Consider the following 27,374-nt stretch of genomic DNA (forward strand, 5'->3'; position numbering starts at 1 on the left):
GCTTTTTTTTTTTTTTTTTTTTTTTATACGCTTTATTTACCCTAATTTTCATATTATTTTTAACTCAAAATTAAAAGATATTTAAAAATAAAAATATTGTTTTCTACCCTTAATTTAAAAAAGAAATCAAATGAGATCCAAATTAATCATTTATTCTTTACTATAAAAAATATATTAAATATTCTTTGATGTAATCACATATACTTTTGTTATTCCAAAAATTTTGAAGTAAATATGCTAGTAATTTAATTGGATACAAAATAAATAAATAAAATTTAGAACTTGTATAACATGAATTCAAGAGAGAATTTGGAGATTGATAACTATTTTATTTTTTAATTTTCTGCTTTTTTTTTATAAGTTTATTTATAATAATTTTTACTCCTTTTGATGAAAATATTTGAAATGCTAACGATTTTTTTTAAAAAAATCACATTATAAAACTGAAATTTAATTATTATTATTATTATTTTGAAGAATCAGAAATAAATTTATGGTAATAGATATATAACAAAAGAGTGTTGAGCGTTATTAGGAGTGAGTCTCACATAGTGAATGGTCATGAGTTTATAAGGAAGTCTACCCGGTGGAAAAATTAGGCAGGGAAGGAAATTGGAGGAGGAATTATTTTAATCACTGTATATTCCACATATTTGCAAATTAATTGAAGGAATATTATTAGTCAATAAATCATTTTTGTCGTATTATAGACTCTCCAATTGTTTTGGTCTAGACAAACTTGATCGACACGAATAAAGGGTAAAGCGATCAAATCTACGTTGAAATTTGGAGTGTAGAGAAAATGTGAGTCATGACAGACTCCCTTTCTTCCTTTCACATTTTTAGATCTTTGTGTCTTTTCCCTTCTAATTTTCTTTTTTCAATTAATTAAATGTGAAGTCGGGAATTTAAACGTTCGATTTAAAGGAAAACTGCTTGCTTTAATTAACAATTTGTGTAAAAATAATTATAAAAAAATATATGATCGTCCTGAAAAATAAATTGAAACATCAAAGTACTAGCAAAGCATTTATTATTCCGATAATTCTTTTTGTTTCTATTATGGATGTTTTTATTTAGAATTTAATTATCAAATATTTTAATTGTTTATTTAAACCATTAAAATATATATATATATATATATATATATATTTGTTGATAAACCTTTAAATTTTCACCTAATAAATTCTTCAATAAACATTTTATACTTAAAGTTTGACGAATATAATTTATTTATATATTTCTAATTAATAAAATTAAATTGACAGTTTATAATCTCATACCAAATTTATTTTCACATCTAATCAATTAATTAATTTTTAAAATTCACATATAAAATTAAAAATTTAAATAAATTTATTAAACTTAGTAATTAAAAAATAATTTTTAAGTTTCCAAAACTCTAAAATATAGATTATAAACTAGAAATCCATATTTCTAAGTGTTTATAAATTTAATTAGAAAAAAAAAAGTTAAAAAATAAATAATTATCAAATAAATACATAATTTATTTAGAATCTATCCGAATAAAATGAGTTTTAATTTAATATAAATTTAAGAAAGGTGGGTTCTTACACTACTCTTAATTCAAGTCAAATATGCTCACTTCATTGGTAATATATTATTTAAAAATACTTTAAATTCCCAAAATTGTATGAAACTCTCCCAAAGTCAACAACGCCCATATATTTATATTTTAAACTGATTTTTCAATATATTATTTTAGTCTATAAAATTTATTTTTTAAATTTTCTAACATCTTAATTTTAAAAAATTATTGACAAAATATAATAAAATGATTATTTAATAAAATTATCACATATATATATATATTATATAGTGACATACCAATAAATAAAAATAATTAAAGAACGTGTCAAAAATAATTCGGAGTTTTTAGTAAGTCAAGGAGGAAGAGCCCAAGCTTCCAACTATATATATATGAACGGGTTTCGCCATTTGTATTCAGTCTCTTTCGTTGTTTACTCGAGGCTATACAGCAAACTATGCAATCTCCGCCACTGCCGCCGATGGTAGTTCTCAGCCCTTGCGCCGCCTGTAAGATCCTTCGCCGAAGATGCGTCGATGAGTGTGTTTTAGCGCCTTATTTTCCTCCCACTGAGCCACTCAAGTTCGCCGCTGTGCATAGAATATTTGGAGCCAGCAACGTAATTAAGTTTCTGCAGGTAAATGTTCCGTTGATTATAAACTCATGATTATTCCTAAATTAGTTAACTTTCTTCTAACAATTTTTATACCATTCTTTTTAATTTCATTAGCAAGATAAAATATATAAAATTAATCAAATTTTAGTAAAAAACACTTTAAAGTTTATGTTTAACAAAATTATTATTTCGATGCTAAACTAGTTTAGTAATATTTAATTTTTATTAAAATTAGTAAAGTTTGAGAAATATATCATTATTTTTAATTAAAATAAGATAAATCCTCGAAATAATGAAATTAGAGTAAATATTGATGTCTAGTCAAATTTATAAGGTAGTTTTTTTTTTTTTTTCTTACGGATTCGTATGGTTACGGATATGAATGCAGGAACTTCCAGGGAACCAGAGAGCAGATGCTACGAGCAGTTTAGTATATGAAGCGAACGCTAGGATTCGAGACCCGGTCTATGGTTGCACTGGTTCAATCTTTCAGCTGCAAAATCAAGTGAGCGAGCTCCAAGCGCAACTAGCCCTGGCTAAGGCTGAGGTTCACAAGATGCAAGCTCAAAATGCAAATTTGTTAGCCCTAATATGCACGGAAACAAGTCAAGTTCAAGTGGAAGGTCGAGAAGTCCCAGTCTTGCGCCAAGACCACTTTCCATTTACTGATTTAAACAGTATTCCACATAATTACAAATCTTCCAATATTGTTTGGGACTCCTCATGGACTTCATCATCGTTCTAATAGTGTTCCAATCAAGTTAATCCATAATTCATATACGGAGCTGGAGCTAGAGCTAGAGCTGGAGCGGTTCTCTGACCATGAAGGTATAAAAGAATATATTTTTCGTCGAAATTCTATGGTTGCAAGCTATCTTGTTAATATCCAATGAAATCAATCAAAATGAAAGAATGATTATCTGCCCACCTAAATGATGTGGTTGTCGATTGTGAAATTTCAAATAGGTTGAAGAGGAGAACGAAACATTTTTTAAAGAGGGTGAAAACCTCTACCCAGTAAAAGTGTTTTAAAACTGTGACATTAGCAATGAGCTTGAGTTGTTACTGTTCGTAGATTTGAATTCTTAATTCTTTGCCAAGACTGAGTTAGACTTTTTTGTCTTTTTATCTATCTTCGTGTTTATTTTTTATTAATCAATTATTTTATTATTAAAAGCAAATTCATTTTAGGAGAATTTTCATGTATTTATGTAATTCGAAAATTCCACAAAAAGAACATTTTCAAACAATAACTATAATTAAAAACAAGTTTATTATTTCATAAATTTATTTCAAAATATATTTTTAGTTTTTATTTCACTTATTCGTTGTAAAAATCATATAAAAAAATGGAGGGTTCTTATTATAAAAATTCATTTTTAGAGGACAATTTATTTTTAGGAAAAATTGTAAGTTTTTTTCCTTTAATAAAATTTAATATTTATATAAATTAGTCTATAAAAATTTTATATTGAATAATAATTTAAAAAATGTTATATTTTTTATTTCGAATTAAATTTTTTGTGGTGTGTCGTGGACCGTTCATCAATAATAAGAGAGCTAAGAGGATTGTTTCATACCATTGAATCGAAAAGCTCGAACATAATAATGATAAAAATATGATTGTCTTTAAATTTTGTTATGACATCGCTCATCCGAGGTCATGTACATTCTTATTCATAGGTTTTTACATGACGTTTGATGAAACGAGAGTTCAAAAATGGTTATTCTTCATTCCCCACTAAATTCTCGATTTATTTTTTGTAGAGATTGGGGCGAAAATTTCAACGATTTTTTTTCTTTATATATATTAAAAAATATAAAAATATTATATTAAATTCAAAACTATTTTATTAACAAAAATATAATAAAGTATTATAATATATTTAATATTATTTTATAAACAAAAAAATATAATATACTGTTTAATATAATTTTTTAAATTTAAAATTTCGATTAAAAAAAACATTAAATGAAGTAATAAATGGAGTAATTACGTAATAAGGCTTATAGAGATGCTAAATTGCTAATAGCTAATCTTGAACTGGGAAGGGTAATTACGTAATTATGCAGTGTACAGAAATCCCTTCACCAGGAGGCGGTATATATAAACTGTCCGTCCCGCAATTCCACTTTCTTTAGGGTTTGAGTTAATTAAGCGTTTCTTGAAGAAGTTGCAGCGTCGTGATCAGCCATCATGGGGTACGAATTTATCTATTATCTGCATCATCTTTCTTCCGTGGCGTTTCTCTTCTTCGTCTTCATCCAATTATGTTTTCTCGAGGAAGTTGAAATCGTTCTGTCTGCTCTTTGACTGCTTGCTAGGAGCCTCGTTTGTTTGTATTTTTTGTGTGTTCATATTGTTTGTTGAATCTTCATGAATAATCAAACGGAAGTGGTGCTACTTTGAACAACTCTGAAGGCGTCATTTCGTTCGGATCTTTGATTTTAATCTGGCTGTTTGTTTGGATATTAATCTGGAAATTATACACTAGGAGAAACGATGTTTCGAGGACTACTGTTTTTTTTTTTTTAACTCAAAAGTGGAATCGAGGCATTCGTTTAATGTCTCTCGTCAATTGAAATGTCTTGGTTTAAAATTCATATACGAAGTGTAGAGGAGAACTAAACATAGATTCTTCATCCTCGTTAAATTTCATATACATTCCCCCAATCTTAACATTTAGATTACTCCATTCTTCACAAATAGCAAGGAGCTTTAGCTCCATTCAAATTCTTGAAGGATACATTCTTAACAAAACTGATTTACTCTTTAATTGTACACATTCTACGAGTTTATCCACTCCTTATTAGTTAGTATAATTCCCAACTCCTTTGGTAATGACTGAAGTTTTGTTTCATATGTGCTTTCTTTTAGTTGGTTGGATTATGTAACATTAGTTGTATTTATTTTGTTTGCTAATCTTGCAGGAAGACTCGAGGAATGGGAGCTGGACGTAAGTTGAAGTCCCACCGTAGAAGGCAGAGATGGGCAGATAAGTCATATAAGAAATCCCATCTTGGTAATGAGTGGAAAAAGCCTTTTGCAGGGTCATCTCATGCAAAAGGAATTGTACTCGAAAAAATGTAAGGCTATCGATGCTTATGCTATTGTCGATGTGTTATTAATATTTATTAGTCTTGAATTTTCTAATGCAGTGGAATTGAAGCCAAGCAGCCAAATTCTGCTATTAGAAAATGTGCTCGTGTTCAACTGATTAAAAACGGGAAGAAGATTGCTGCTTTTGTACCTAACGATGGCTGCCTCAATTACATCGAGGAAAATGTAAGTTAATCTAGTTTGCTTGTGCAGTGAATTTTAGTAATGTTTATGTCTATTGTTGACTTTCTTTGCTTTCTAATTTTTAATTCAAAGCCAAATTTTAAAAACTAGTAAACTGTTAGTAAACAAGGGTTTTGCACAAGGTTTCCTAAGGTTTAGAGTTGGTGTCAATTTAGTTCTTAAGGTTTCAAATGATACATTTTAATTACGATGATCGAGTTAATTTGAACATTTGTTGACTAACCAAAAAATTAAGGTGGAATGACGTGACAAATTTAACACAAGGTAGAGAATTTTAGTAATATTATTATAATGATAGGTCCCTATGTCTATTTCCAAAATTTACTCTAATGTTCGTCACATTTCTGATCTTGAACTTTTTAAAATTTCTCTAAATTTCTCTTTTAAACTTTTCTTTTTGGTACTTGAATAAAACTTGAAAATTGTATTTGCATAAATAAATAAATAAATATAATTTTAAAACTTGAAAATTGTACTTGCATAAATAAATCATATATCTGATTTTTATAATTAAAAATTATACTTGTATATATAAATAACTTTAAATTAATATTGTTTTGTAAATTATATTTGAATTTAAGCATGATTAATTTTACAGGACGAGGTGTTGATAGCGGGATTTGGACGTAAGGGTCATGCTGTGGGAGATATTCCTGGTGTTAGGTTCAAAGTGGTGAAAGTTTCTGGAGTTTCACTTTTGGCTCTCTTCAAAGAGAAGAAAGAGAAGCCAAGGTCCTAGAAACGCCTTCGCCAATCACTGATTTTTGTGTACTCTTAATTTAATTTAAATTCAAATCATCCATCAAATTTTGATATACTCTTAATTTTTTTAATTTGAACGCTTATGCATGACAGTATACAGGGGGTTGATTAGAATCATCTCGACGATGCTATTGATTCTTCTTCAAACAGCTTCAATGGACAATAACAAAATGTGATAAAAATTGATGGAAATCGACTTCAATGATGTATAACTAACTATCTTGCATTAATTCAATTCACGCGGTTGTTTAGGCGAATGGAGTTAACCTGCATGGCTAAACCCTCAATTTGTGGATCCACAAAACTTACCTCATTTTCCTTGTCGTCTAATTCAGCGTACCGCGAGATGATCTTCTTGGTTTTCATAGATTGATTACATTGGACAATCCTGTTATATGACGCAACTGTCGAACTTCTGTTGCCTTTTGTGGAGGCGACACACACTGGTGATCCTCCATTTTTATCGTTTCGAATCTCGGGCCGTGGTCGGGTTCTAGGAGGAGATTGAAGCTCAGTACATCGAGTATGAACTTCCTGCTTAGTGTCAACAATGGTGGCTAACCGCAACATAGTTTCCTGTTCATAAAAGGGGATTCAATGTCAGCAAAAGAACAAGAACCTTTTAAGTAAAAAATGGAGCTTTTAGGAATGAACTGACCCGATCAAAATAGCCAAGTTTTGGTGACGGCATTCGCAGGCCGGAAGGTTTTACTTCTTTTAATATTCTCGAAGCATCAGTATTGCCATCTTCTTTAAGGTCTTTTCTATGGCGTCGATTCACTGATGTTTCATGTCGATTCTCTTTATCTATAAGAGGACTTTTATTAAGACTGGAATATGGACTTCGCTTGGATCTGTTGGTACATCTTTGAGCTGTTGAAGTGGTCTCTAAAGGCCATTCCTCAATTGAGCTTGCTGGTGATCCATACCATGAGGATGTTGGTGTGGACTGGCAAGAACTTTCCACTTCCGTCTTGCTTGCTCTCGTCTTCATCAATGGAGTTGTCGAAGCAGAACCGGCAGTGAATATGTTCGAAATTCGGGAGTTGACATTTCTTCTCAAAACTGGAGGTGATTTTCGAATGGTTACCTCAGATGGAGGACGGCGGGTGAGTTTTTTAGATGTTGTAAAATGTGGCAGAGATGATCTAAGTGACTGGGTGGAGCCATGGATGGCACTGAACGAGTCCCTTAAACATGGTTTCTTTAACTTGCCAAAACCTTCTACTGTTAACAAAAAAAAAAAAAAAAAAAAGAACGAACTTTGTATGAGTTACATTATTGATTGAATTTATGAATTTCATTTCAGTGAAGAAACCTGAACTTTTTTTATGAGTTCAATTGATTGAATTGAGGCGTACCCGAAGCTGAAACCCCAGACCTGCATCCCAGTTTGACATGCTTTTCGCCCAAGGAAGCAATTTTAGTTGAACTTTTTGAAACGAAGCTTGTCTTCTCTGAGACCTTGAATGGTTTGAGGGAAGAAGATGAATAATGTTCCCTACTTTCACCCATATGTTTCAGCTAAAAGAGATATGCACTCGTCAGTACAATTTAGAGGTTCTTAATTTTGTGGCGTAGCTGCAAATCTAAAGCTTTCAAAATTCAGGCTTATCATATTAGCTGCAAACTCTGCTCTTTCGAGTGGAAATAAGAAGGAAGCTTTAACAGATTAGGATTTTACACGAGCAAAATTCTTTATTGACGTGTGTTATGATCTACCAATCACCCAAACCTGAACGTACCTGTATTTTTGGTGACTTTGGCATCTGTCCAATCATCTTCTTTGATCCATGCTTATGATGAACACTATGCCTTCTGCAAGTTGGCACGTCCTTCATCTGAAATATTAATGCAAAGTATTATTTGGGGAACTAAGATGGATTAATGAATAAATAATTATGATGGAGGCAAGAAATTACCACAGTTCGAGAACCATCCGGTTTGGCGGAATCTGTAATGAAGGGAAATAAAAACCCAGATGAACATAATGGCAGTTTGTCTCAAATTGGTTTAAAAGAATGGAAGAATTTTCTGGGACGTTTCATGGACTTCTGTTAGTTTTTGGGTTTTAATTAAATTTCATGCTCTATTGGTGTAAATATAAACACCCTTTATGAAATTTAATATAGATTTATAGAAACTCCAAGAAGCTTCTAGATGATATATCTAATATTGAAGATAGGCATGTTATTTAATATTTAAGAAATCCTGTCAAAGGTTGAGCTACAGATTCCATTACCTGTTCTTCCCTGTTCAAACCTTGAAGCATTTAGTTTGGGAATCGATGCTCTGATGTCTTCAAAAAGATCCATCTCAAGTCTAGTTAATGAGGAGCCTTCGCTATCTAAGGTACTGTTGGACTCCATAGACCTCCAAACTTCATCCTCAATAACAGGAAGCAAATGGCTTTCAGATTTCTGTAAACCGTTGTTAACAATGGCCAATTCAAAAGGGTTCAAAACTCCTGAAATATAGAAAGAACATTTGTTCGAACAGATTGAGCCATCCATTTTTTGAATAACCAAACGGCATATACTATTGGGAATAGTTTAAAGCATACCTTCACTGGTGAAAAATCCATTATCCCAAGCTAAGCTCTTACGGAAGTTGTAATTTTCGTTATTAGTGTCTGGTTCTAGTGATTGAGAAGATAATAAAAGATGTTCTTCGCTCCCCAGTATGTCAACCACATTGTCATAATTCCTTGAATTCAAGGTCGTAAATAGTTCCTCGGGTTCCAGTACTCCTGTCAATGAATGTAGTCAATCAACTATAGGCTTGCATAGAAAATGTAGACTTGAGTAAATTTTATAGAAGCCGTACCTGGACTAGTAAAGAAGGCGCTATCCCAGGCAAGACTCATGCGCGCATTGCACTTGGAATCCGGCAGTACCTGTTCCTTGGAATCTCCATTTTCGCGCCCATGAAGAACATCAACCTTCCTCCGGATGTTCGAGCTTGCTGTCAAATACGATTCAATCAGAAAATAGCCAAGCATGCAAAAAGTATTCAAGGATTTTACTTGTGCCTGAAACCTTATACTACAGAGGATTAGCTTTCATCAGCTATCATTAAAACCAACCATCACAAAAAAGTTACTCTCAGGAAAAAGAAAACCATAACAAAGAAACAATTAGATTGAACATAGTACTCTTCTACTGGCAGTAAAACGATCATACCCTGGCATAAGGAAGCTAAGCATTGCAACGATTGCGCACGAAACTAAAAAAGCTAGTAAACCGCATCTAATCAATAAAAGTACGATGTATAAAAGTAAAAAGTTCTATAATCATTAAGACGCTATATGCACAGATTCAGAGGTTTCATGTATTCATCGTATTTTTTTTTTTTTTTTTATGAGAATAAAATGGAAATTTCAGAACAATCATCACATGACATAATGGAGCTCGTCATTAAACGATCGCAAACAAGAACTTGCACGGAAGCAACATTGAGAAGATTAGGCCACATCATAATCAATAAAAAGTCATTTCAAAATTCAAGCATCTAATCAAATTACGATGTACAAAAATTGAAACTCTCGAAGAATTAAGACAAAAGAAAAGATGAAATTCCAGACGATATGTAAGGAATCGAGTTTCCATGTATTCATCGTAATTTTAAGAGAATATAGCAGAAATTCCAATCAACCTTCCCCTTGACATGACGAAGCTCGGCATGGAAACGATCGAACACAGAAGAAATGTTCACAGTAGCAAGATTGAAAAGCTTGCAAACCTCCTCATAATCAATACGAAAATTAATTCAAGAATCTAGCATCTCTTTCATCCAAGTCAATGTATAGTAATCAAAATTCAATAACAATTAGGTAAGAGAAGATGAAATTTCAGAAAATGCGACAGAATTATCCACATGTAGTTATCGTATAAGAATCCGAGTACGCAAAAAAAAACTGCAGAGTGAAAAAATTCACTATTCATCAAAAGTGATAACACAAAAACGAGATTACAGACAATCGCACGACTCAAAATGTTAAGAAATGAAGAACGAGAAAAGAAAGAATCAAAATCATGCTTCTCCGATATTAAAAAGTTTAAACACAGCGACAGTAGTAAATGCGGAAGAGAAATAAACGAATCAAACTAGAAAGCAAAGAGCAGAGAATCGAAAGCGAAGTACCTAAGACTTGAGAATCTTGAAATCCGTTTTCAGAGGACATAACGACGGATTCAATCTTTTCATTCATCATGAATCATCTATTGGCGAGGGATTCCGAGGGAAATGGAAGAGGGAGAGAATTTTTTGAACTTTGGAGACGCAGATTATGATTGTTAAGGAAATGTTTACAAAAACTAATAATTGTGGAAATGGTGAAACGGCTGCAGTTATCGTAGAAGCGGGAGCGGGCAATTGAATATTTGAATTATTATTAATACATATAATTTTTAGTCCAAATCAAAACATTTTTGTTAGGTTAAATTAGAAGTTTAATTTTTGTATTAAAATGCAAATATTTAGGGTGGTCCCCACATATTATGATTTTGGAGAATAATTTTTTTTTTTATAACAAATTCCAAATTTAATTTTCAAACTTTTAAAAATATATAAAATTTTGGGTACCAACTTACAACTTTATAATTTGTATAGAATCATTGAACCGACTCAACGAGTAACTAGAGCTGTATGAATTATATGAACAGAAAGCACAGTCTGCCAAAATCGCATACATGGAACATTTTTTTCAATTAAAAAAAAATATATCAAGATTTTAATTTAATTTAAATTTATTCAAAGATAGAAATTAATTTTTAAGTAGCCCGAAAATGGTTTCTAATTAGTCGAATAAAAAATTACTAAAATTTTAAGGACAAAAATTATTTAATTTTTAAATGTTTTAAATTTCAAAAACTAGATGTATTTTATCAAAAAAAATTAAACAAGAAAGCTAACTTTGGCGGATTATATTTAAATTTTTTTAAAAAAATATAAAATAATTAATAGCTATGAATGGTTATGTGATTGAATTACAAATATGGAAATGCATTAAATGTACAGAAATCTCAGGGTATTTAATATTCAATTATAATCTCTTCTCTTGTAACTGATTATTTAAATTTTAAAATGTTAGTATTTTCAAATTATACAAAGTTGTAGAGGCCGTTTGTTTAGATATATAACATTAGAGAGTAATTATTTATTTTTTAGAAATGTTTTTTTGAAAATTAAAATAATAAATTTTTTTAGTTGAGAATATATATTTTAGCCCAAAGATTCGAACAACTTTTAATAGCCTCTCGAACCCCTAATTGCATTGACAAAAATACGCCAACTTCATATGTCGTAAAAATTTGAAAAAATAAAAATAAAAATTACATTGAAATCAATAAATTCAAAATATTTTGGACTTTTCATATTTCTAGTTGTTTTAAAATAACTATAATAACTGTGCATTTTTCGGGAAAATTGTGCTAATTTTTAAATTCTGAGCTGGAAATCAAGAGGAATAATTAACTATTAATATTTAAATTAAAAGATAAAAAATGTAAGTTAATAATGGACAAGGGTAAAATGGAGATAGAGTTTTAAATGTATTTCAAGCAAAAATACACTAAAGGGTAAAATTGGTTGAAGTATTATTTTATTTAATTTTATTTTCTATCATCTTTCATTAAAAAATAATAACAATTACAATGTGATTACTTCTCCATTTTTGAAAAATCAGCACTAAAGTAGAAATAGGGACTAAATTTAAAATTTATACAATTTCAAATAAAATGACCAAAATGACAAACACAGTTATTCTTTTAATTGTCATACAACTTCTAGATTCAAACAAATCATTCTTTTCATGCAATAACAAACACAATTGCTCTAAAAGTAGATAGGGATCGACACTGCGCGATATACAAAACCGAAAGCCTCCTTCATTTTATCACGACTTACCAACCAACTTGCTCAAAATGGGTGAAATTTTCCACACGGATTTTGTCGTCATCGTCTATGGTTCCTTCATTCTCCATGTTCTAGCATGGAAGAAAGCTCGACTCAGAGATTAAACTGTTGAGATCTGTATGTATGTCGGCGACCGTTGACAAAATATTGTGACGAAATAACTCTTGTAACAGACTGAGGAGCGGTAAATTAAAATGTTCGAGGCAAACTCACATACTTCCGAAGCCTGCTGTGGTTGACTTCAACTATCAGGGAGGGAACTTATGATGAACTAAGCTCACTTCTTTCGACTATAATGCACGCCGCCGCCAGGATACCGATGATGGGGATGATGCGACCCACCGCTCCTCCCGCCAGAGGCGTCCCAGTTGTTGCCCCGAGTAGGGGCTCTATTGTTCCCTGTTTGCATCCAATTCATTGTTTGGGAGCCTAATCCATTAAGTTCTTCCTCTTCACGGTCATTGTACTCCAAGATTAACCTCTTAATATCTTGCTTCTCTTCTAGCTCCTCTGCTTCCTTCTGTTTAGTGCTCTGTAAAAGTGCACTATCACGAGGGATGTACATCTTCTTGGTTTGCTGCTTGTTCCCACGCTTCACAAGAACTTTCACCTGAACCTCCTTGCTTCCCCCAGCATCCTCTTCCAATGCCTCATCCCCACTTTCTCCCCCAGCCCCCCTTCCATGGTGGTCCCTTGTCGATCCCTCGAATAAATTCATTGGTATCATCATATTCAATGTTGGTCGGCCACGTAGCTCTTGCCTGCGCTGGTCCATACTCTCCTGCATTCGGAAATAACCTTATGTACGGCATCGATAAATTTGTAAAAATTAATAAAATGTACAGTAAGTGATCACAGAAATCTTGCCTGCATGACAGCCCTGAGCTCCTGCTCGAAATTGGCTTCTTCTCTGGGGTCTACCTCAGCCACTTTTGGCCTCACGTGAACCTCATCGTCCTCATCAGAAGCAGGCCCACCCGCTTCTTCATCATCTTCGTCATCCTCAGTGTCACATCCATCTTCATGATTCTCCAAGTCCGACTCTTCATCACCATGTCCCTCTGCCTCAATAGTGCCACTTCCTGTATCACTGTCACTATCAACACCGTCTTCATGAGCTGCACCATTTTCCTTGGAGCCATTCACCGTGTCCCTTCCATTAGCTGAGGTGGTATTGGAAGTTGCTCTGCTAGGCTTTTTGGCATCGAGGTGTTTCTCAGTATTGGGCTTGACATTCGAGACAGAACGTTCATGCTCGTCGAGTTCTACAAAAGCAGCATTTATCTCTTCAATGGATGAGTATCTGGTCATGTTTGGTTGCAATTCCGCAAATAAATCCTGTAAAGGCAACTTCATCAGAATCAAGGAAGACAAAATAAATGAAGATGCATTAGGAAGTATTCAGCAAAAATCTATACATTCTCCCACTTCTTAAAGATTCATCAAATTGACAAAGATCACAAAAACTTCAATCACACTAGTGACCATTAAATAAACTTACACGAATAATATGCAAATATTATAGAACACGTTTCAATGAGCCTAAGAATTTCGGGCACTTGTTAGCATGATAGAGTTTGTTAGACACTTGAATACAAGTGTAGGTTTGGAGATAGAACCATTTCCATAACAAAACAAGGATGAAAACTATGAACTTAACATCAGCTGTTATCTTACAATGACATACATTCGAAAAATATTTAGCAAGTAAACTAACAAGGTAAACAACCGACCTGTAAGTCAAACTCAACATCCAACGGAAGCGCGCCTTTGCTGAGAATATATTTCTGGAAGTGTATAAAAAACCGATCAAGTTTCCTCTTTGAAGATCCTCGATCAAAGTAGTGACCACAGGTTTGAAGAAGAGTGATAACCATCCTTATGCGGAAAGTGTCCTCCGGTGGATCCAATACATCTTGCTAAAAGCAACAAAAATCATCCATATTAGCCTTGAAACAAAGCATTCATTTAGCCAAGCACCATGAAACAAACTTGTACTCCATAAACCAAGACTAGGTATCCTCCACAAGCCTTTTAACATAAGTTTGTTCTAGTTCATTCATTGGAAATTAACAGATTGCAAATCCTATTAGGCTCGACTCCTTAATATTTTACTGCCCCAGCTAGCAAGCATAAAAATGAATTAAAGAAGCCAATTTTAATTTGATAAAATGACAACCAGATCATCAAGCAAACGATCTCTTCGGATACTAGCTTCTGGTCTGATGTTTGGATTGGCATGTGGCTTTAAGAGACCATTTTCCATCCCCTATTGCTATTACACTAAAGGCTGATGGTTCTGTGGCTGATATGAGGAATAATTCTCTCACATGTTCTTGCTATGGCCAACCTTAATGAATCTTTTGACATTTGGTGCTGGAATTTAGAGAGGAATGGTTTTATCTTCAATGGGTGATTTGGGCTGTAGAAATCTCTATGTGACCAACTCAGATGGAAAATATCCCAAAAAGGTGAAGTTCTTTCTTTGGGAGGTAGGCCACTCGAGCCTTAATACTTAAGACACGCTACAAAGGTGCTCTCTTTCGATATCCATCTCTGACTGCTGCATTGTGAGTGAAACTGATGGGAAATCTATAACTACCTCTTCTTTTGGTGCCAACGTGTCAAAATCTTTTGAGATTTCTTCCTATAACGCACTCAATGTAGACTAGAAAGAAGAGGCTTCCCCGTGGGCTGCGCTAGGAGAGTTGCTACCGCTTCACTCTCCTTCAGCCAATTCTGATACTGAATTGTATCTTTTGGAGAGAGGTGCACAAACTTTCTCTTTGACTCAAGCATGGGTTCCACCACTTTGCGGATGAGGACGCAATTCCCTCATCGTGAAAGTAATGAAAGGGAAGCCCTCGGTCAGCTCAATAGACACTCAAAGGAGTAGTAAAACCAACCATCACTAAGCTTGAAGGTTCATAGAGAACAATTATTCAGATATACACACAGATCTATGTTCTTGAAGAGTCTTGAAGAAGGCCACCAACACCCGACTTACCGGCACAAATATAATACTATGCCAGGCTTAAAAAGCCAATGTAAGGTATTTTTATCCATGCCAGGCTTAAAAAGGCAATGCAAGGCACTTAAAACAAAGACGCGATTCTCCAATAAAAAAGTACTTTTTTCAATAAGAAACTAGAAACATTTCCCAAAAAAAGAAGGGAAGCCAAATCTCTAATAAGAATCTTACTGCCAAAAAGAATCTCAGAAATCTTCTCGCATTTCATACTTCCATACACTAACAATTACATCCCAAAAAGATCCCTTTCTCCACAACAAACCTTACCTATATGCCTCCATTCTCCCTCAAGGCCTCAACACGCACTAAACTCGATAGGCCCGACACCTACATGTAAACGACCTCTCACACGGTTCTCTCTTTCCACACCCACTTACATTTATACCTTTGTGATTTGAGGTCTATCACAAGAGTACCAACAGAAATATGAAATCTCTTTCTCGTGGAAATCTCCAAACCCACATGTATGAAAAGACCTACATTTTTTTTAATCTTTGAAGTTGCCGAGGCCAAGTCTGCCACCACTTTTGTAATCAGAAACTATACTTTCCAACTTGATTAAATTACTACATCCTCGGTGCCAGCGGTAGCCCAAAAGAAATCCCCATTGAATGCTTAAAACATTGGTCTCTATAAACTATTTTTATGTTATATTATCAAAAGAAAAAGAAAATATCAGTAGTGAAGATTCAACAATTTTAAGCACCGTTGACTCTACTGTACAAAGAATGCAACATAAAAACTGAAAACATAAAACACGCACGCATGCACAAGAAAAAAATTTAGGTGAGACATTAGCAGAGATAAACAACATTAACAAAGCCTACTGATTAAAAATCTTGATGTATCAAGGTAAATAGTAATAATTATAAAAATTATAAAAACAAAAAAAAAAAACAGACAAAATAATTCCATACCTCTGATGTGCCATGCCCAAAAACAAGAATCAAATAAAGGGTATCAAAAACAACAGATGAATCTACAAGTTCATAGTTGTACAACTCCCCCAAAAACCGCATATGGGCAATGCGCTTTTGCTGCATCCCATAATCATTTACTTCGAGTCCAAGCCTAATTTCTTCCAATACCTAGAAATAATAGAGATAAATAACAACCACCAAAATGAATAAAATAGATAAATCAAGATATAAACAAGAGAACCTGGTCAAATATGCAGAATGCATTCATCATGTAGTATAAAATAACTTCCACATTATGAATTTCAAAAAACCGAACTTTAACATATCGCTACCTGTATCTACTATTATTAAAATATCTCGTGCCTCTATTTATAAAGACTTACGAATGACTAAAATATACTTTTCAAACTGACAAATTAAAGAGGACGTGATTAAAATTGTAATACATTTTTTACAAACCAACAAACTGATTTGATAATCAAATGAGAAAAAGAGTATGCTAGGAAGGGAAGGTCTTATGTAAACAACATATCCTTTTGTAAATTTCAATCATCAATAAAATTGTCTCTTATTAAAAAAAAAAAAAAAAAAAAAAAAAAAAAAAATCTAGAAAGACTACTGGTGAGTAGAAAGTGTCGTGATACAGAGAGATTAATGATAATTGATAAACATATGAGTCAAAACCCATTAAAAAGCAAATAGTTATTTTCTTCTCTAAAAAGCACTTTAATGTGTTTTTTCTGTTCTACATAGTTCAAAAGTACTTGAGAGTTGCAGCAAAATTAAAAATATGTAATACTACTACTGATAAATCATTTGTTTCTAATCACAGGAAAGCATCTTTACACGGTTAAAAGTATACTGAACACTCCTTCATATGCCTAAAAAGGTAAAGTCATATGAAATAAAGCCAATAAAGCCCGATCTGTAGGTAATGATCTTATCTAGTAGACTGACGAATCCCAATTTAAGTTTGTTTTCAATGAACTGAACATACCTCATCAACAACAGCAACTGAGAACTCGTCATGGTATCGACTCAAACCAGACGTTAGAGAAGCAATCAAGTGAATCTGGCCATACTTCCCTTTGTGAACTTTCATAAAACATTTTAAAAGGTATTGCTCACATTCGCTCCATGGAAGTTTCCGAAGTTGCCTTAACACATTCTCAATGGCAGACTTGTCCAGATCTGAGAAGAGTAACTTTCTAATATACTGCACAAAACAACGAGTAAATACAACATACGAACCAACTGTACATAGGGAAAGATTAGCGAACATCGTATGCATCTCATACCTGATGCAATGGTGGACGAACTTTTGACACCCGTGCAGATCTCTCTGGAGGCTTGCAAAGATAGTATGCATTTTCTACCAGGGTGCTATGCCGGGGATCCAAATTTTTTACATTTTTCAAGCGCATCAATATCTCCAACATGTTAGCCATCCGAACTGTAGTTTCAGGAGACCGATAAAGAAAACGTCCACAGGTCTCAAGAAGATTACAAGCAACATCAATGTTGTGGTGAGTGAAATCATCTAAACATGCCTGCCAAAATGAGATCAAATATGCTCATCAATTAACCATCATTTTCCAACCACAACAAGAACATCAATTTCTCTTTCATAACTAGCATAATTTCTCGTTCAGCTCGCAGTTACAGCTTTGTTATGGCTTTATGACAAGAAATAAATAAGAGTCTTCAACAACAAAGTAAACCTTTGATTGTTTGCAACACTAATTTTCAGCACTTGCTTGGGAAAATTTCGTACTATTTTCAACAATCACAATTGAATACCTCTCTCTATGCAGAGCTCTTTGTAATCTTCCTTAGCTGGGGGCTAGGTGATTCCCCTTTGTAATTTCATCTTATCAATAAAATTCTCTTACCCCCAAACAAAAGAAATAAAGGTAATGAAAATGAGGTAATTGGTTGAATATCACCCAAAGTGATTGGAACAATCAATTAAAAGCAAAAAAAAACTTCTTAAATAAACAAAATAATGCCGATACTCAAAGAAATTTGACGCCATATGCCAAACATGAGAAACTCTGGCACGTATGTGACAAATATATGATTTCAAAATACATAGAACAATAAAACATAATGAAGGAAAGAATAAACATCAACAGGTGTCTACTCCGCTCATACCTTCAAACAGCTAAAAACAAGGCCAGCTGAAGCAATTTTGAACTTGCAGAGCTCTCCAATAAACCTAATATTTTTTATCTTCGTTTCAATGTTCATTTGGTCCTGTTCGGAAAAAAAAAAAACAGTAAAGAAATTAATACAAGATAAAGGACAACTCCATTCATACAAAAGTTTTATGAACTAAAATGAGACCTTTTTGTTCAATAAAAAGTTGAACTCCTCCTCTAACATCTGGAGGAGAATGACAGATACATCCTTCATACAAGTTGACAATGTCGCGACCAAGCGTGAGTAGTAAGGCAGTAACTCCAAAGACGTCCTAGGTACATTAAACAAAGCTCGAACAAGCTTCTTCCGGTTAGCCTTGGAATTCAAATAACAAAACTCTACCTGCAATTATACAAGAATATTAACATCAAATTCTTAACGAAGATCCAGCCTTCATTATCTATAAAAAAGACACAATTAAGCTGGGGAAAAGAGAAGAAATTACAGTCAACTGATCAATAAGGTCACGGCTGACACAGCCAGGGAGCCTCTGCAACAAAGCATCCAAATTAGTTCCTTCAATATTTTTAAGTTTTTCTTTTTCATTTTCCATCTTTCTATCTGCGTCTTTTTCTTTCCCCTTCTCCTTGTCTGTATCCTTATTCTTTTCTTTATCTTTTTCTTCTTTGTCCTTCCCTTTTTCATTAATTTTTCCATCCTCTAGCAAAGAATCCGTAGAAATCTCAACGGCCTCTAGAGAAGTTTGCTGACCTTGGTCTGCTTCAGATTCCTATAAAAGACATTCAAATTCTTCAGCAAAAAAGACATCTTCATGGAATAGGCTAATAAGGACCACAAAGGATCAAATCTTTATATTTTAAAGGGAGAATACTTGATAATTTGTTTTTGGACCATTTTGTTCACTCCTCCATTCATAAATCACAAACATATCAAATTCTCGTAGTTATTAAAATCTTATATTTAATATTCATAACACGTTATTTAATATCCATAGTCCACTCGAATAAAATAAAAACAATACACTAAAAACAATTCAATAAGTTTCAAGTAAAATAGAAAAAATATAGTAATGTAATAGTTAAAACTTTACACTTGAAACTTCACACTTAACAGTTCAATTTTTTTCTTCTAAGGAATCAATACTTTTAACATTACACCACTTTAAGACGATGTTAATAAACAAAAACTTAAGCTATCAATTACTATAAATCATTGGTACATTTAGAAAAATAACCAAGGACTATTTTCTAAATTATTTTATTTTCACCAATACCAAACTACTGAAAAAAGGTACTAGGAAAAACATATATACTGGGATGAATATAAATATATATTGTAGGGCTAAAAATACAAAAAGTAACTTCAGTTTGTAAAACTAAGTTAATATCCTAAATTAGATTGTATTAAAATTAAAATAAGCAAAACTAAGAACAATTTATAATATTCATTTTAATACAAATTATTGTGTTCAAATTCATATTTGATACATTGCTAAACTACAGAATTCTCGACATTATCAACTTAGTTTATTTGAATACTAATTGAAATCTCATCTGAATACTAAGAAAATAAATCCAATGTTCTACTAAAGTAAAGATCATTTAAAACCCAACTTAGACTTGATTAATTTTAAATTATGACCAAAAAGATCATGTACGCCCATCCTACACAGCAAGGGAGAGAAGTAAAACCTGTGATAAGTTTAAATAGGACCAGGCATGGGAGGAGTGACAGAGTAGAGAGTATATTATAAAACAGTTTACGAAATTTTTAAGTTCTAAAGAAAATATTGCAGGCATGAGAAATTACAGCCAGATTTTCTGCTGGTTTAGCAGATTGCTCATTTGCTTTAGGCTCCGCTTCTCCCAATAGTACTGCTGGAACAAATGCCCTGAGAAGTTCATCCAATATACCAACTAATATTCTTATCAAATATATATATATATATATATATATATATACCAACAAATATAGTTCTTGTAAGGACACAATGGACTACCCGATAAGAAAACATTACAGAGACTTGCAATCACAACATACATGAGCATGATCTAAAAGTTATTTTTTATTGTTATTATTGAAAAACGAGTATGTGCATATATAGAACATGCTTGCATGTATGTGTCCAAAAGTATCTTTAATTCTAGGCAAACCATAGAAATCTACTTTAAGATAGATGCAAAACAAATTTCCCCCAAACGATCTCAGCAAATTATATAGTTTGACCAGGCCAAACCTGAGATCTGGTAAGCATTCATAGAAAGCCCGGGTGTCTTCATCATCCCAAATGGCTTCAAGCACAGATGAATCTTTTCCAGCAGCAGGTGATGAAACATCTTCCCCTGCAGAAACCCTGGTTGTGTGGCCATCCTCTGGCATCACTGGGGGTTGCATATCAACTGCTTCTGCTAAGCTGTGTAACGTAGAATTCCATAAATAGCCAATGAAAAATAGTTCATAGAATCTATTTTACTTTATGATGAGCACAAAATATAATATTTTTATCACATATTCTTATTTTCTTTACACGATGAAATTGACTACCCATCTTCTTTTTCTTCAAGCAATTTTCGACTCCATCCATGTCCTCTTAGTAGAAGAAAACTTAAATTTCTCTAATGCAACTCAATAACCTTTGATCTCAATGTTATGTGCAATACCCGTCTTTTAAGGATAAATTTAATCATATTTGCATTAGAAATACATCCAGATTACATCAAATAAAAAACTGCTTCAGCAGAATACTACAAGGATGCCAAGGAATAAATTATAAGAACTAAATCAGTATTCATTAAACAAGGAGCGAGTCATTAAGAATGAACGTTTATCAATTAGATGAAATTTAAACAAAGTTTCAATTCAACGCAGAAGATGCAATAAAGAATTTATTAGCAAAATGTGAAATAAATGTTTTTTGCAACTTCAGTTTGATGGATTTTCTCCCGTCTGTAAATTTCATAAATCAATGAATTTTTTTCCTATTCAAAAAATTTGCAGTAAATGTTAGACTTTGACGTGTACAACATTAAGAAATATACATACCATATATCCATCAAGTTACCAAAAGATTATTAAATTCCTTGTACAATGAGCTTCAGAGTGCAACTTACGATGAGACATTTCGGTATAAATGGTCATAAGATTTTCGTAACTTCTCATATGAAGAGACATTTTCATCATTAAGCTCTCCTTTTGCATTCAAGAGCTTAGCGTTTTCCTGCTCCATTTGGCGAAGTGACTGCCATTTAAAAAAATGGGATGAGCAAACAATTATTACAATTGTAATATATATTCTTTCATTCATAATGATGAAAGTTAGTTACCCATAAAAATATTGCAAGTACAAAATATTCATGGAAAAGAAAGTATGATTATTTTGTTAACATAATGGCCAAAAAATTTATAAAATAAAAACACATCCTAATGAATTAACGTTAAACAACCAAAACATGAGTCTTAACTTTGAATTTAAGCTTGGAAGGGGGAAAACAAGAGAGGAGAGGAGAGGAGAGTGAATGATAAATCAAATAAGTAGCTCTAGAGACGATAGTGAATCTCTTACTGTATGTTCAGACTGAAGCAATTCTGCTGCTGCATCATAATATGTATGAAATGCCTTCCTGAAGAATTTCTTTTGGTCGGCAGTAATATTGAGGCTCTTAAAAAACTGTAATAGAACGTTACCCAGTAAGTTAAGAGTAAAGCATGCCTGGGGAGGAGAAATTTTCATAAATTCATGGAGAGCAAGAAAAAAGTCAACAGTACAATCACATGGCAAGTTGTAACATGTAACTAGTAACTGCCTGACATGGAAATCCATTATAGATGAGAAGCATAAACTAATTAAAAATAGTTGAAAAGAAGTGGAAAAAAACGAAACATATAAAAAGGTTACATGAACAGTGCCAGGGTATGTAGAAATTGAGAAAAAAATTGTGTACCTCCTCATGATCTTGTCCAGTAGGCGGTAGACCCAAGAGGATTCTCCCTTGCCGAGCAAAGCTAGCAAGGAGAGTCAAGTTTGTTAGGGTAGTATCCCGATCCCTCAAATGTTCGATACTTGTAAGATCCTTAATAATATTATTGAAAATTGCACTGTCTTCTACAACTCCAACAAAAAAAAGTTCCAAGAGAAGTTTGAGAGTGCTGCGCTTCTTCATGGCCTTCAAGTTCCTATCAGCATCCAACTCATCCCCAGACTTTCCAGGAAAGAATACTTTTAAAAGCCCTTGAATCAGGCACGGTGAGAAGTCTTTGTACCTTTGGTGAAGAAGCGAACAGATCTTTTTTTTTTTTTTTGACGGTGGTGAAGGGAAAAGAGAAACACATCAGATCTAGATTAGTGCCTGAACTTTTACTATTGTTTCTGTTGTTCAGCGTGTGAAAATGTGGTTATCAAACTATAAAAATAATCTCATAAATCTATGTTCTAAACAGATTAATTTGTTCCTATGAATCTTTTTCTTTTCTTCTTCTTCTTCTTCTTTTTTATGAAAATGAACTTTGAAAGAAAAAAAAATGGAAGAATACAAAAGGGCATACAAGCCAAACTGCCCCCAACCAAAAGAAGTAAAATAAAATGAGGTCGAGTCTTAAAAGACCAAACCAAGAGAATAATTACAAAAGGACTTGGTCACTTATGCCCACCATTAACTTGGTTAAGTAAATCATTAATTTTTATGAGAAAGTCACTTTAACTCAGATGAATGAAAGAACAAAGAGAGGCTTTTCGAAGTGCCTAAAACGTCCCTAAACTTTCAATTTTGTGTCTAGTAGACTCGTAAATTAAAAAAATTCAAAAGTTCATTAAATTTGTAGTTTTGAAAGATAATTTGTAATTTTAACAAAAAAAAGAAAAAAGAAAAAAAACAGAGGTGTCAAATTTACAACAAGAAATATGGGGTTGCTGAAGCATCAGACCATGATCCCTCCCAAGAGTTTAATCCCTACGTTCAGCACTCAATAATTGTCTCCAAATTAATATTCCATAGCACAGCTAAGAAACATGACTTCCATCCTCATTTCTTATCAACTAAGTCAACTATATGCCTAAAAGGTAAAATACCAATGTAAAATGAAGAAAAATATATTAATCGATTGGAGGAAGGGACATAACAAAAATATGACACGATATTAGTAGAGAACCCTTTTGTTCAAGACATTTGAAGTGACTAAGTTTCTATTGCACTCCACCCAATGACAACAAAAAAAATTGACCTAGAAAACAAAAGAACTGAAAGGAGGTTACCTGAACAGCTGCTTGAATATCAGAAGCTCTAAGCTTGGCATCACATATGGCAGAAACAGCTTCACTAACAAATTTACTCATATTTACATTACGCAACTCGTCCATCAGCCCTTCTCGTTGTTCGTCATTTATCTGCTTTAACTTTTTAATAATAGTTGTGTTGCGTTTAATACTAGAATCCAACGTTCTAAGGAATCCAGAGTCTGCAGGCAAAAACAAACGTTAACAAATGGGATGTACATGGGGAAAAATGTGTCAAATATGTGTCAAATGAAATTAACTTACATATGTAATTTGGTGAACTTTCCTCAAAGGTGTCATTAATTAAAAAGGAAAATTACAGATTGTCAGCAAACGTTTACAAAGGCATTAAAATCATTGCCTCAAATTCAAGTAGCGCAAGGAAAACCGTTCTCCACCAGACAAAATGTTGAATTAACTGAACAATGTCTCTTCTAAAGTAGAAAGAGCAACTTATGCTTACTATAAAATTAGTTCCGTTACCAAAAATGGAAGGACAAAGTGAGATGAAAAAACAAAAAAGGAAGTACAATGAGGGAAGCAAAGGCATCCTCCAAAGTCCAAACCTACAAAAATAAAAAAACTCCTTTGAGTTGGTCTTCGTAATGATCAGCGAGGGGTATCATTACGAAGAGTTTTTATCACAACCACCAAATGGCAGATAAAGTTACGATATGTCCCAAAGTTCTATAAAGTTGGTAGCTATTCCTCCACGGTAATATGTCCCTTCCCAACAAAAGAGCCACCACTAAATCCTTCAAACTAAAATAGAAGGTTGATTCTTAAGGACACGTCCCCAAGAATTCCACAGTCAATAATCTACCAAGCACTTCGACAAGCCTATCTTCAATGATTCACCCCTTAAATATTCCATCAAGCAAGATAGAAATTTTAACTCCACCCCTTTATTCATTTCATCCACTTCTACCCAAGTTTTACCTTACCCACACAAAACTGTCAACAAGGATGAGCCCAAAGTGATTGAGGCTCAAGAGCCGTCTTATTGATAAAGTATGTGTTCAGCATGCCTTTTAATCATCAAGAAACTAGCAATAACACATGAGACGGCTGAAGTTGATCAATGTTGTGGTCAATTAGAGAGAGAGAGAGAGAGAGAGATTATTGACAATGCAACTTTGGATTCTTAGCAGGAAAAACCTAACATCAACAATTTCTTAAGCGTTAGGGTCTGGACATTTTTGTGGCTGCAGACTTTCTCCTTGCCCAATCTCCCTTATGACTCTTGAGCCATTCAACAATGCCGAAACCATTAAGTTTCATCATCAGAAGCACCATTAAACCAACATCACCAACTACAACAAGGCTCTTGAATAGCCTCATGAGACCATTAACAAAGGTACACTTTCACCATTGTCAAATTGGAAAATACCATAAATTCAATGGCAGAGGTCACAAAACCTTCAATTTTCTGGAATAATCCTGCCCTCATTCATGAAGGGGTGGTGAAGCCTACAAAAGGAGCTCTAGGATGGGCGATCGACTCTCAATTCAGTTCACTTGAAGCCATGATATTAAACACTTCATTCGTGAAGTAAAAATTTAGAATTACCATCTAACTCAAATAATAACATGATCATAAAAAAAATGCTAAAGATAATTCACTAACCAGGCCTCTCTGGATTCAGATTACTTTGTCGTAGAGCCATTTTAGCTTCAAATGACTTTTTAATTTCTTCCTGGCGAGCAGCAGTTTCCTACAAGTAGCAGAGTTGTGAGGATGAAGTTACAAACCATAAATACCACAATATCCAATTACTTATGAGGCAGTTGCAATGTAAATGAATGGAATAAATAAAAAGCTAATAGAACTAAATGAGAACAATTAAACTTGTACATCAATCTTACCTCATCATCCCTCTTGGGCTGACTTTCACTCACTGAGCGGCCATCATCTTCATGATGGTCCATGTCCTGTGTTGCAATAAACTAATAGATATAAAGATAACTACCACTTTACAAGTTACTTGATATATAAATCTGCCAACTGCTCGGTTCTTAATGACAAATACTTTTTGATAGAAAGGATTTACTGACATATAATAAAGCATGGCCAATTGAAAGAACACGTTTAGAGTGAGTTGAACAAGAAAAATGGAGTGCATAAATTGAAAGGTAAATCACATAATTATCATAATTCACCAACATGGGCAGTTTTAATTTTTCCCCCAACCCAACCCCACCCCACCAAGTCCTTGGATGGTAGAAATGATGGTGCTTACACGAGAGGAAGACAACGATAGAAGGGTAGACAATAATGGCTCGTAGCCAGATTATATAATTAAAGTTACACCAGGATGCTCAGGGAAAGTGAAGATTTGCAGTGGAGTAGAACCCAATACGCCGTAGTTTGAGCCACATGGGCAACTCAAGAGAATAAGGAACCCCAAGCAAACATTTTCGTAAGGCTTTCTAGTTATTTCTCGATGAAATCTAAATTGATTACTTGATAAGAAAATGGTTTTTATCGAATGCTGAAGCTAGAAGAAAGTGGATATGGATTGATAAACACTATTTTTTTAGATTTAAACAGCGTTTTTTAACTGTGAGAGAGAAGGAAAGATTCAGCAAATACAAATAGTAATAATGAATGAATGACTTTTTTTTTTTTTTTTTTAATTCATCCTTCAAGTTGAGCAAACCTTAGCTTGCAAAATATTCTTTTAAAAAAAAAAAACATTTAAACCTTGAAAGTAAACGGCCCGAGTAAATGAGATTAAAGTAGAGGGACGATCCAGGAGAAGTCGGGGCAGGGAGTGGCGATTCTCGGGGATTATAAGATTTTGCTATCCGATAAAGAATAGAGATTGGCAGAGAGTGAGAATGAAGAGGAGAGCCGAAGGTGAGGATTGAGATTGCAAAGGGTTCAAAAGACCAAGGCTTAAAATTTTAATTAAGTCAAACAGAGGACGTATGCTCTTGATCAATACAGCAATAATCCCATACGAACGATGCATTCAAAATTACCCCACGAAGAAACGAAAAAATTCAACGACATTTCTGTCATCCAAAACCGTAATCGAAAAAAAAAATGTCCAACAACGAAATGGTAAGCTAATCCATGATCAAAACCTAGCCTCTTTCAGAAAGAAAGCGAATAAGAACCACGTACCGTTGAATTATTCTGCTGGCGATACGAATGATGATGCTCACATGAGAGAGAAAAGACCGCGACGGTAAAAGAGTGGAAAATTAGGGTTTAGCAGCAGCAGCAGCAGTTTAGGCACTAACAGTTCCGCCGGCAAATGGAGAGAAAGTGATCGTCGGCAGTGGAGCACAGACGGAGAGACGGTGTGAATTGTGGAACTGAGTACCGAAACGAGGGATTGAAGAACACGCGCGCGGAGAGTGGTTGGGCCACATTTTATACCACTTTGTTGGACCATGTTTTACATCGCTTTTTGGGCTTTGGTTTGGATCCGGGCCCACGAGATGACTTGCTTTTTTTTCCTTTTTTTTTTCAAATAAAATAAATAATTATACCGATTAAAATTATATATTTTAATAAGTGGAACAGCTTACTTTAAAATAACTAGTAATTAAATAAATAGTGGCATTTATCAATATTGTTTAGCGTTTTCTATTAATGTATAAAGAATTACATGATAATTTTTTCATATACTCAATGTTGTTTAATGTTTTATACTAAATAATGTGATAAAATTTTGATATAAACTAAGAGACATGAATCATATGCTATACTCCAACAAATATGCGAAGAAAATGTTGTTGAAATTATCAAAATATATTTCAATTCATGCCCGAATAATGTTTCATTATAATAAATTTTAGGGGGATTACCACTTAGAGTTATTCGTATTTCATC

The 27,374-nt window shown here is 33.4% G+C and overlaps 4 protein-coding genes across 5 annotated transcripts; 2 read left to right on the forward strand and 2 right to left on the reverse strand.

The window, feature by feature from the left end:
• The first annotated feature begins 2,018 nt into the window (after positions 1 to 2,018).
• LOC111489400 (LOB domain-containing protein 1-like) lies at positions 2,019 to 2,910 on the forward strand. Its single transcript, XM_023137591.1, has 2 exons — positions 2,019 to 2,186; positions 2,554 to 2,910. The coding sequence occupies exons 1-2, from the start codon at positions 2,031 to 2,033 to the stop codon at positions 2,908 to 2,910; spliced, it is 513 nt and encodes a 170-aa protein (XP_022993359.1). The 5' UTR covers positions 2,019 to 2,030.
• Positions 2,911 to 4,311: 1,401 nt separating this feature from the next.
• On the forward strand, positions 4,312 to 6,444 carry LOC111489652 (40S ribosomal protein S23). Of its 2 annotated transcripts, XM_023137971.1 has the most exons (5): positions 4,312 to 4,367; positions 5,097 to 5,252; positions 5,325 to 5,451; positions 6,068 to 6,201; positions 6,332 to 6,444. In XM_023137971.1, the coding sequence occupies exons 1-5, from the start codon at positions 4,363 to 4,365 to the stop codon at positions 6,405 to 6,407; spliced, it is 498 nt and encodes a 165-aa protein (XP_022993739.1). In that variant the 5' UTR covers positions 4,312 to 4,362; the 3' UTR covers positions 6,408 to 6,444. The 2 variants fall into 2 exon arrangements, with proteins under 2 accessions (XP_022993739.1, XP_022993740.1); XM_023137972.1 differs by having other exon boundaries at positions 6,068 to 6,348.
• On the reverse strand, positions 6,336 to 10,533 carry LOC111489651. The gene is made up of 9 exons (XM_023137970.1): positions 10,375 to 10,533; positions 9,058 to 9,195; positions 8,795 to 8,980; positions 8,474 to 8,698; positions 8,154 to 8,185; positions 7,977 to 8,072; positions 7,593 to 7,755; positions 6,890 to 7,458; positions 6,336 to 6,807 (listed from the first exon to the last, which is right to left on the reverse strand). Exons 1-9 carry the CDS (start codon positions 10,442 to 10,444, stop codon positions 6,463 to 6,465), a joined length of 1,824 nt encoding a protein of 607 aa, XP_022993738.1. The 5' UTR covers positions 10,445 to 10,533; the 3' UTR covers positions 6,336 to 6,462.
• A 1,455-nt stretch (positions 10,534 to 11,988) lies between these two features.
• Positions 11,989 to 26,903, reverse strand: LOC111489130 (regulator of nonsense transcripts UPF2-like). Its single transcript, XM_023137182.1, has 18 exons — positions 26,661 to 26,903; positions 25,397 to 25,462; positions 25,158 to 25,245; positions 23,510 to 23,712; positions 22,203 to 22,544; positions 21,824 to 21,928; positions 21,372 to 21,499; positions 20,498 to 20,674; positions 20,071 to 20,152; positions 18,746 to 19,030; positions 18,445 to 18,642; positions 18,253 to 18,354; positions 17,397 to 17,648; positions 17,096 to 17,314; positions 16,096 to 16,266; positions 13,881 to 14,066; positions 13,015 to 13,485; positions 11,989 to 12,928 (listed from the first exon to the last, which is right to left on the reverse strand). The coding sequence occupies exons 2-18, from the start codon at positions 25,457 to 25,459 to the stop codon at positions 12,425 to 12,427; spliced, it is 3,576 nt and encodes a 1,191-aa protein (XP_022992950.1). The 5' UTR covers positions 25,460 to 25,462; positions 26,661 to 26,903; the 3' UTR covers positions 11,989 to 12,424.
• Between the last annotated feature and the right edge of the window lie 471 nt (positions 26,904 to 27,374).

Source organism: Cucurbita maxima, unplaced genomic scaffold (assembly GCF_002738345.1).
Source record: "Cucurbita maxima cultivar Rimu unplaced genomic scaffold, Cmax_1.0 Cma_Scf00014, whole genome shotgun sequence".
Taxonomy (NCBI): Eukaryota; Viridiplantae; Streptophyta; class Magnoliopsida; order Cucurbitales; family Cucurbitaceae; genus Cucurbita; species Cucurbita maxima.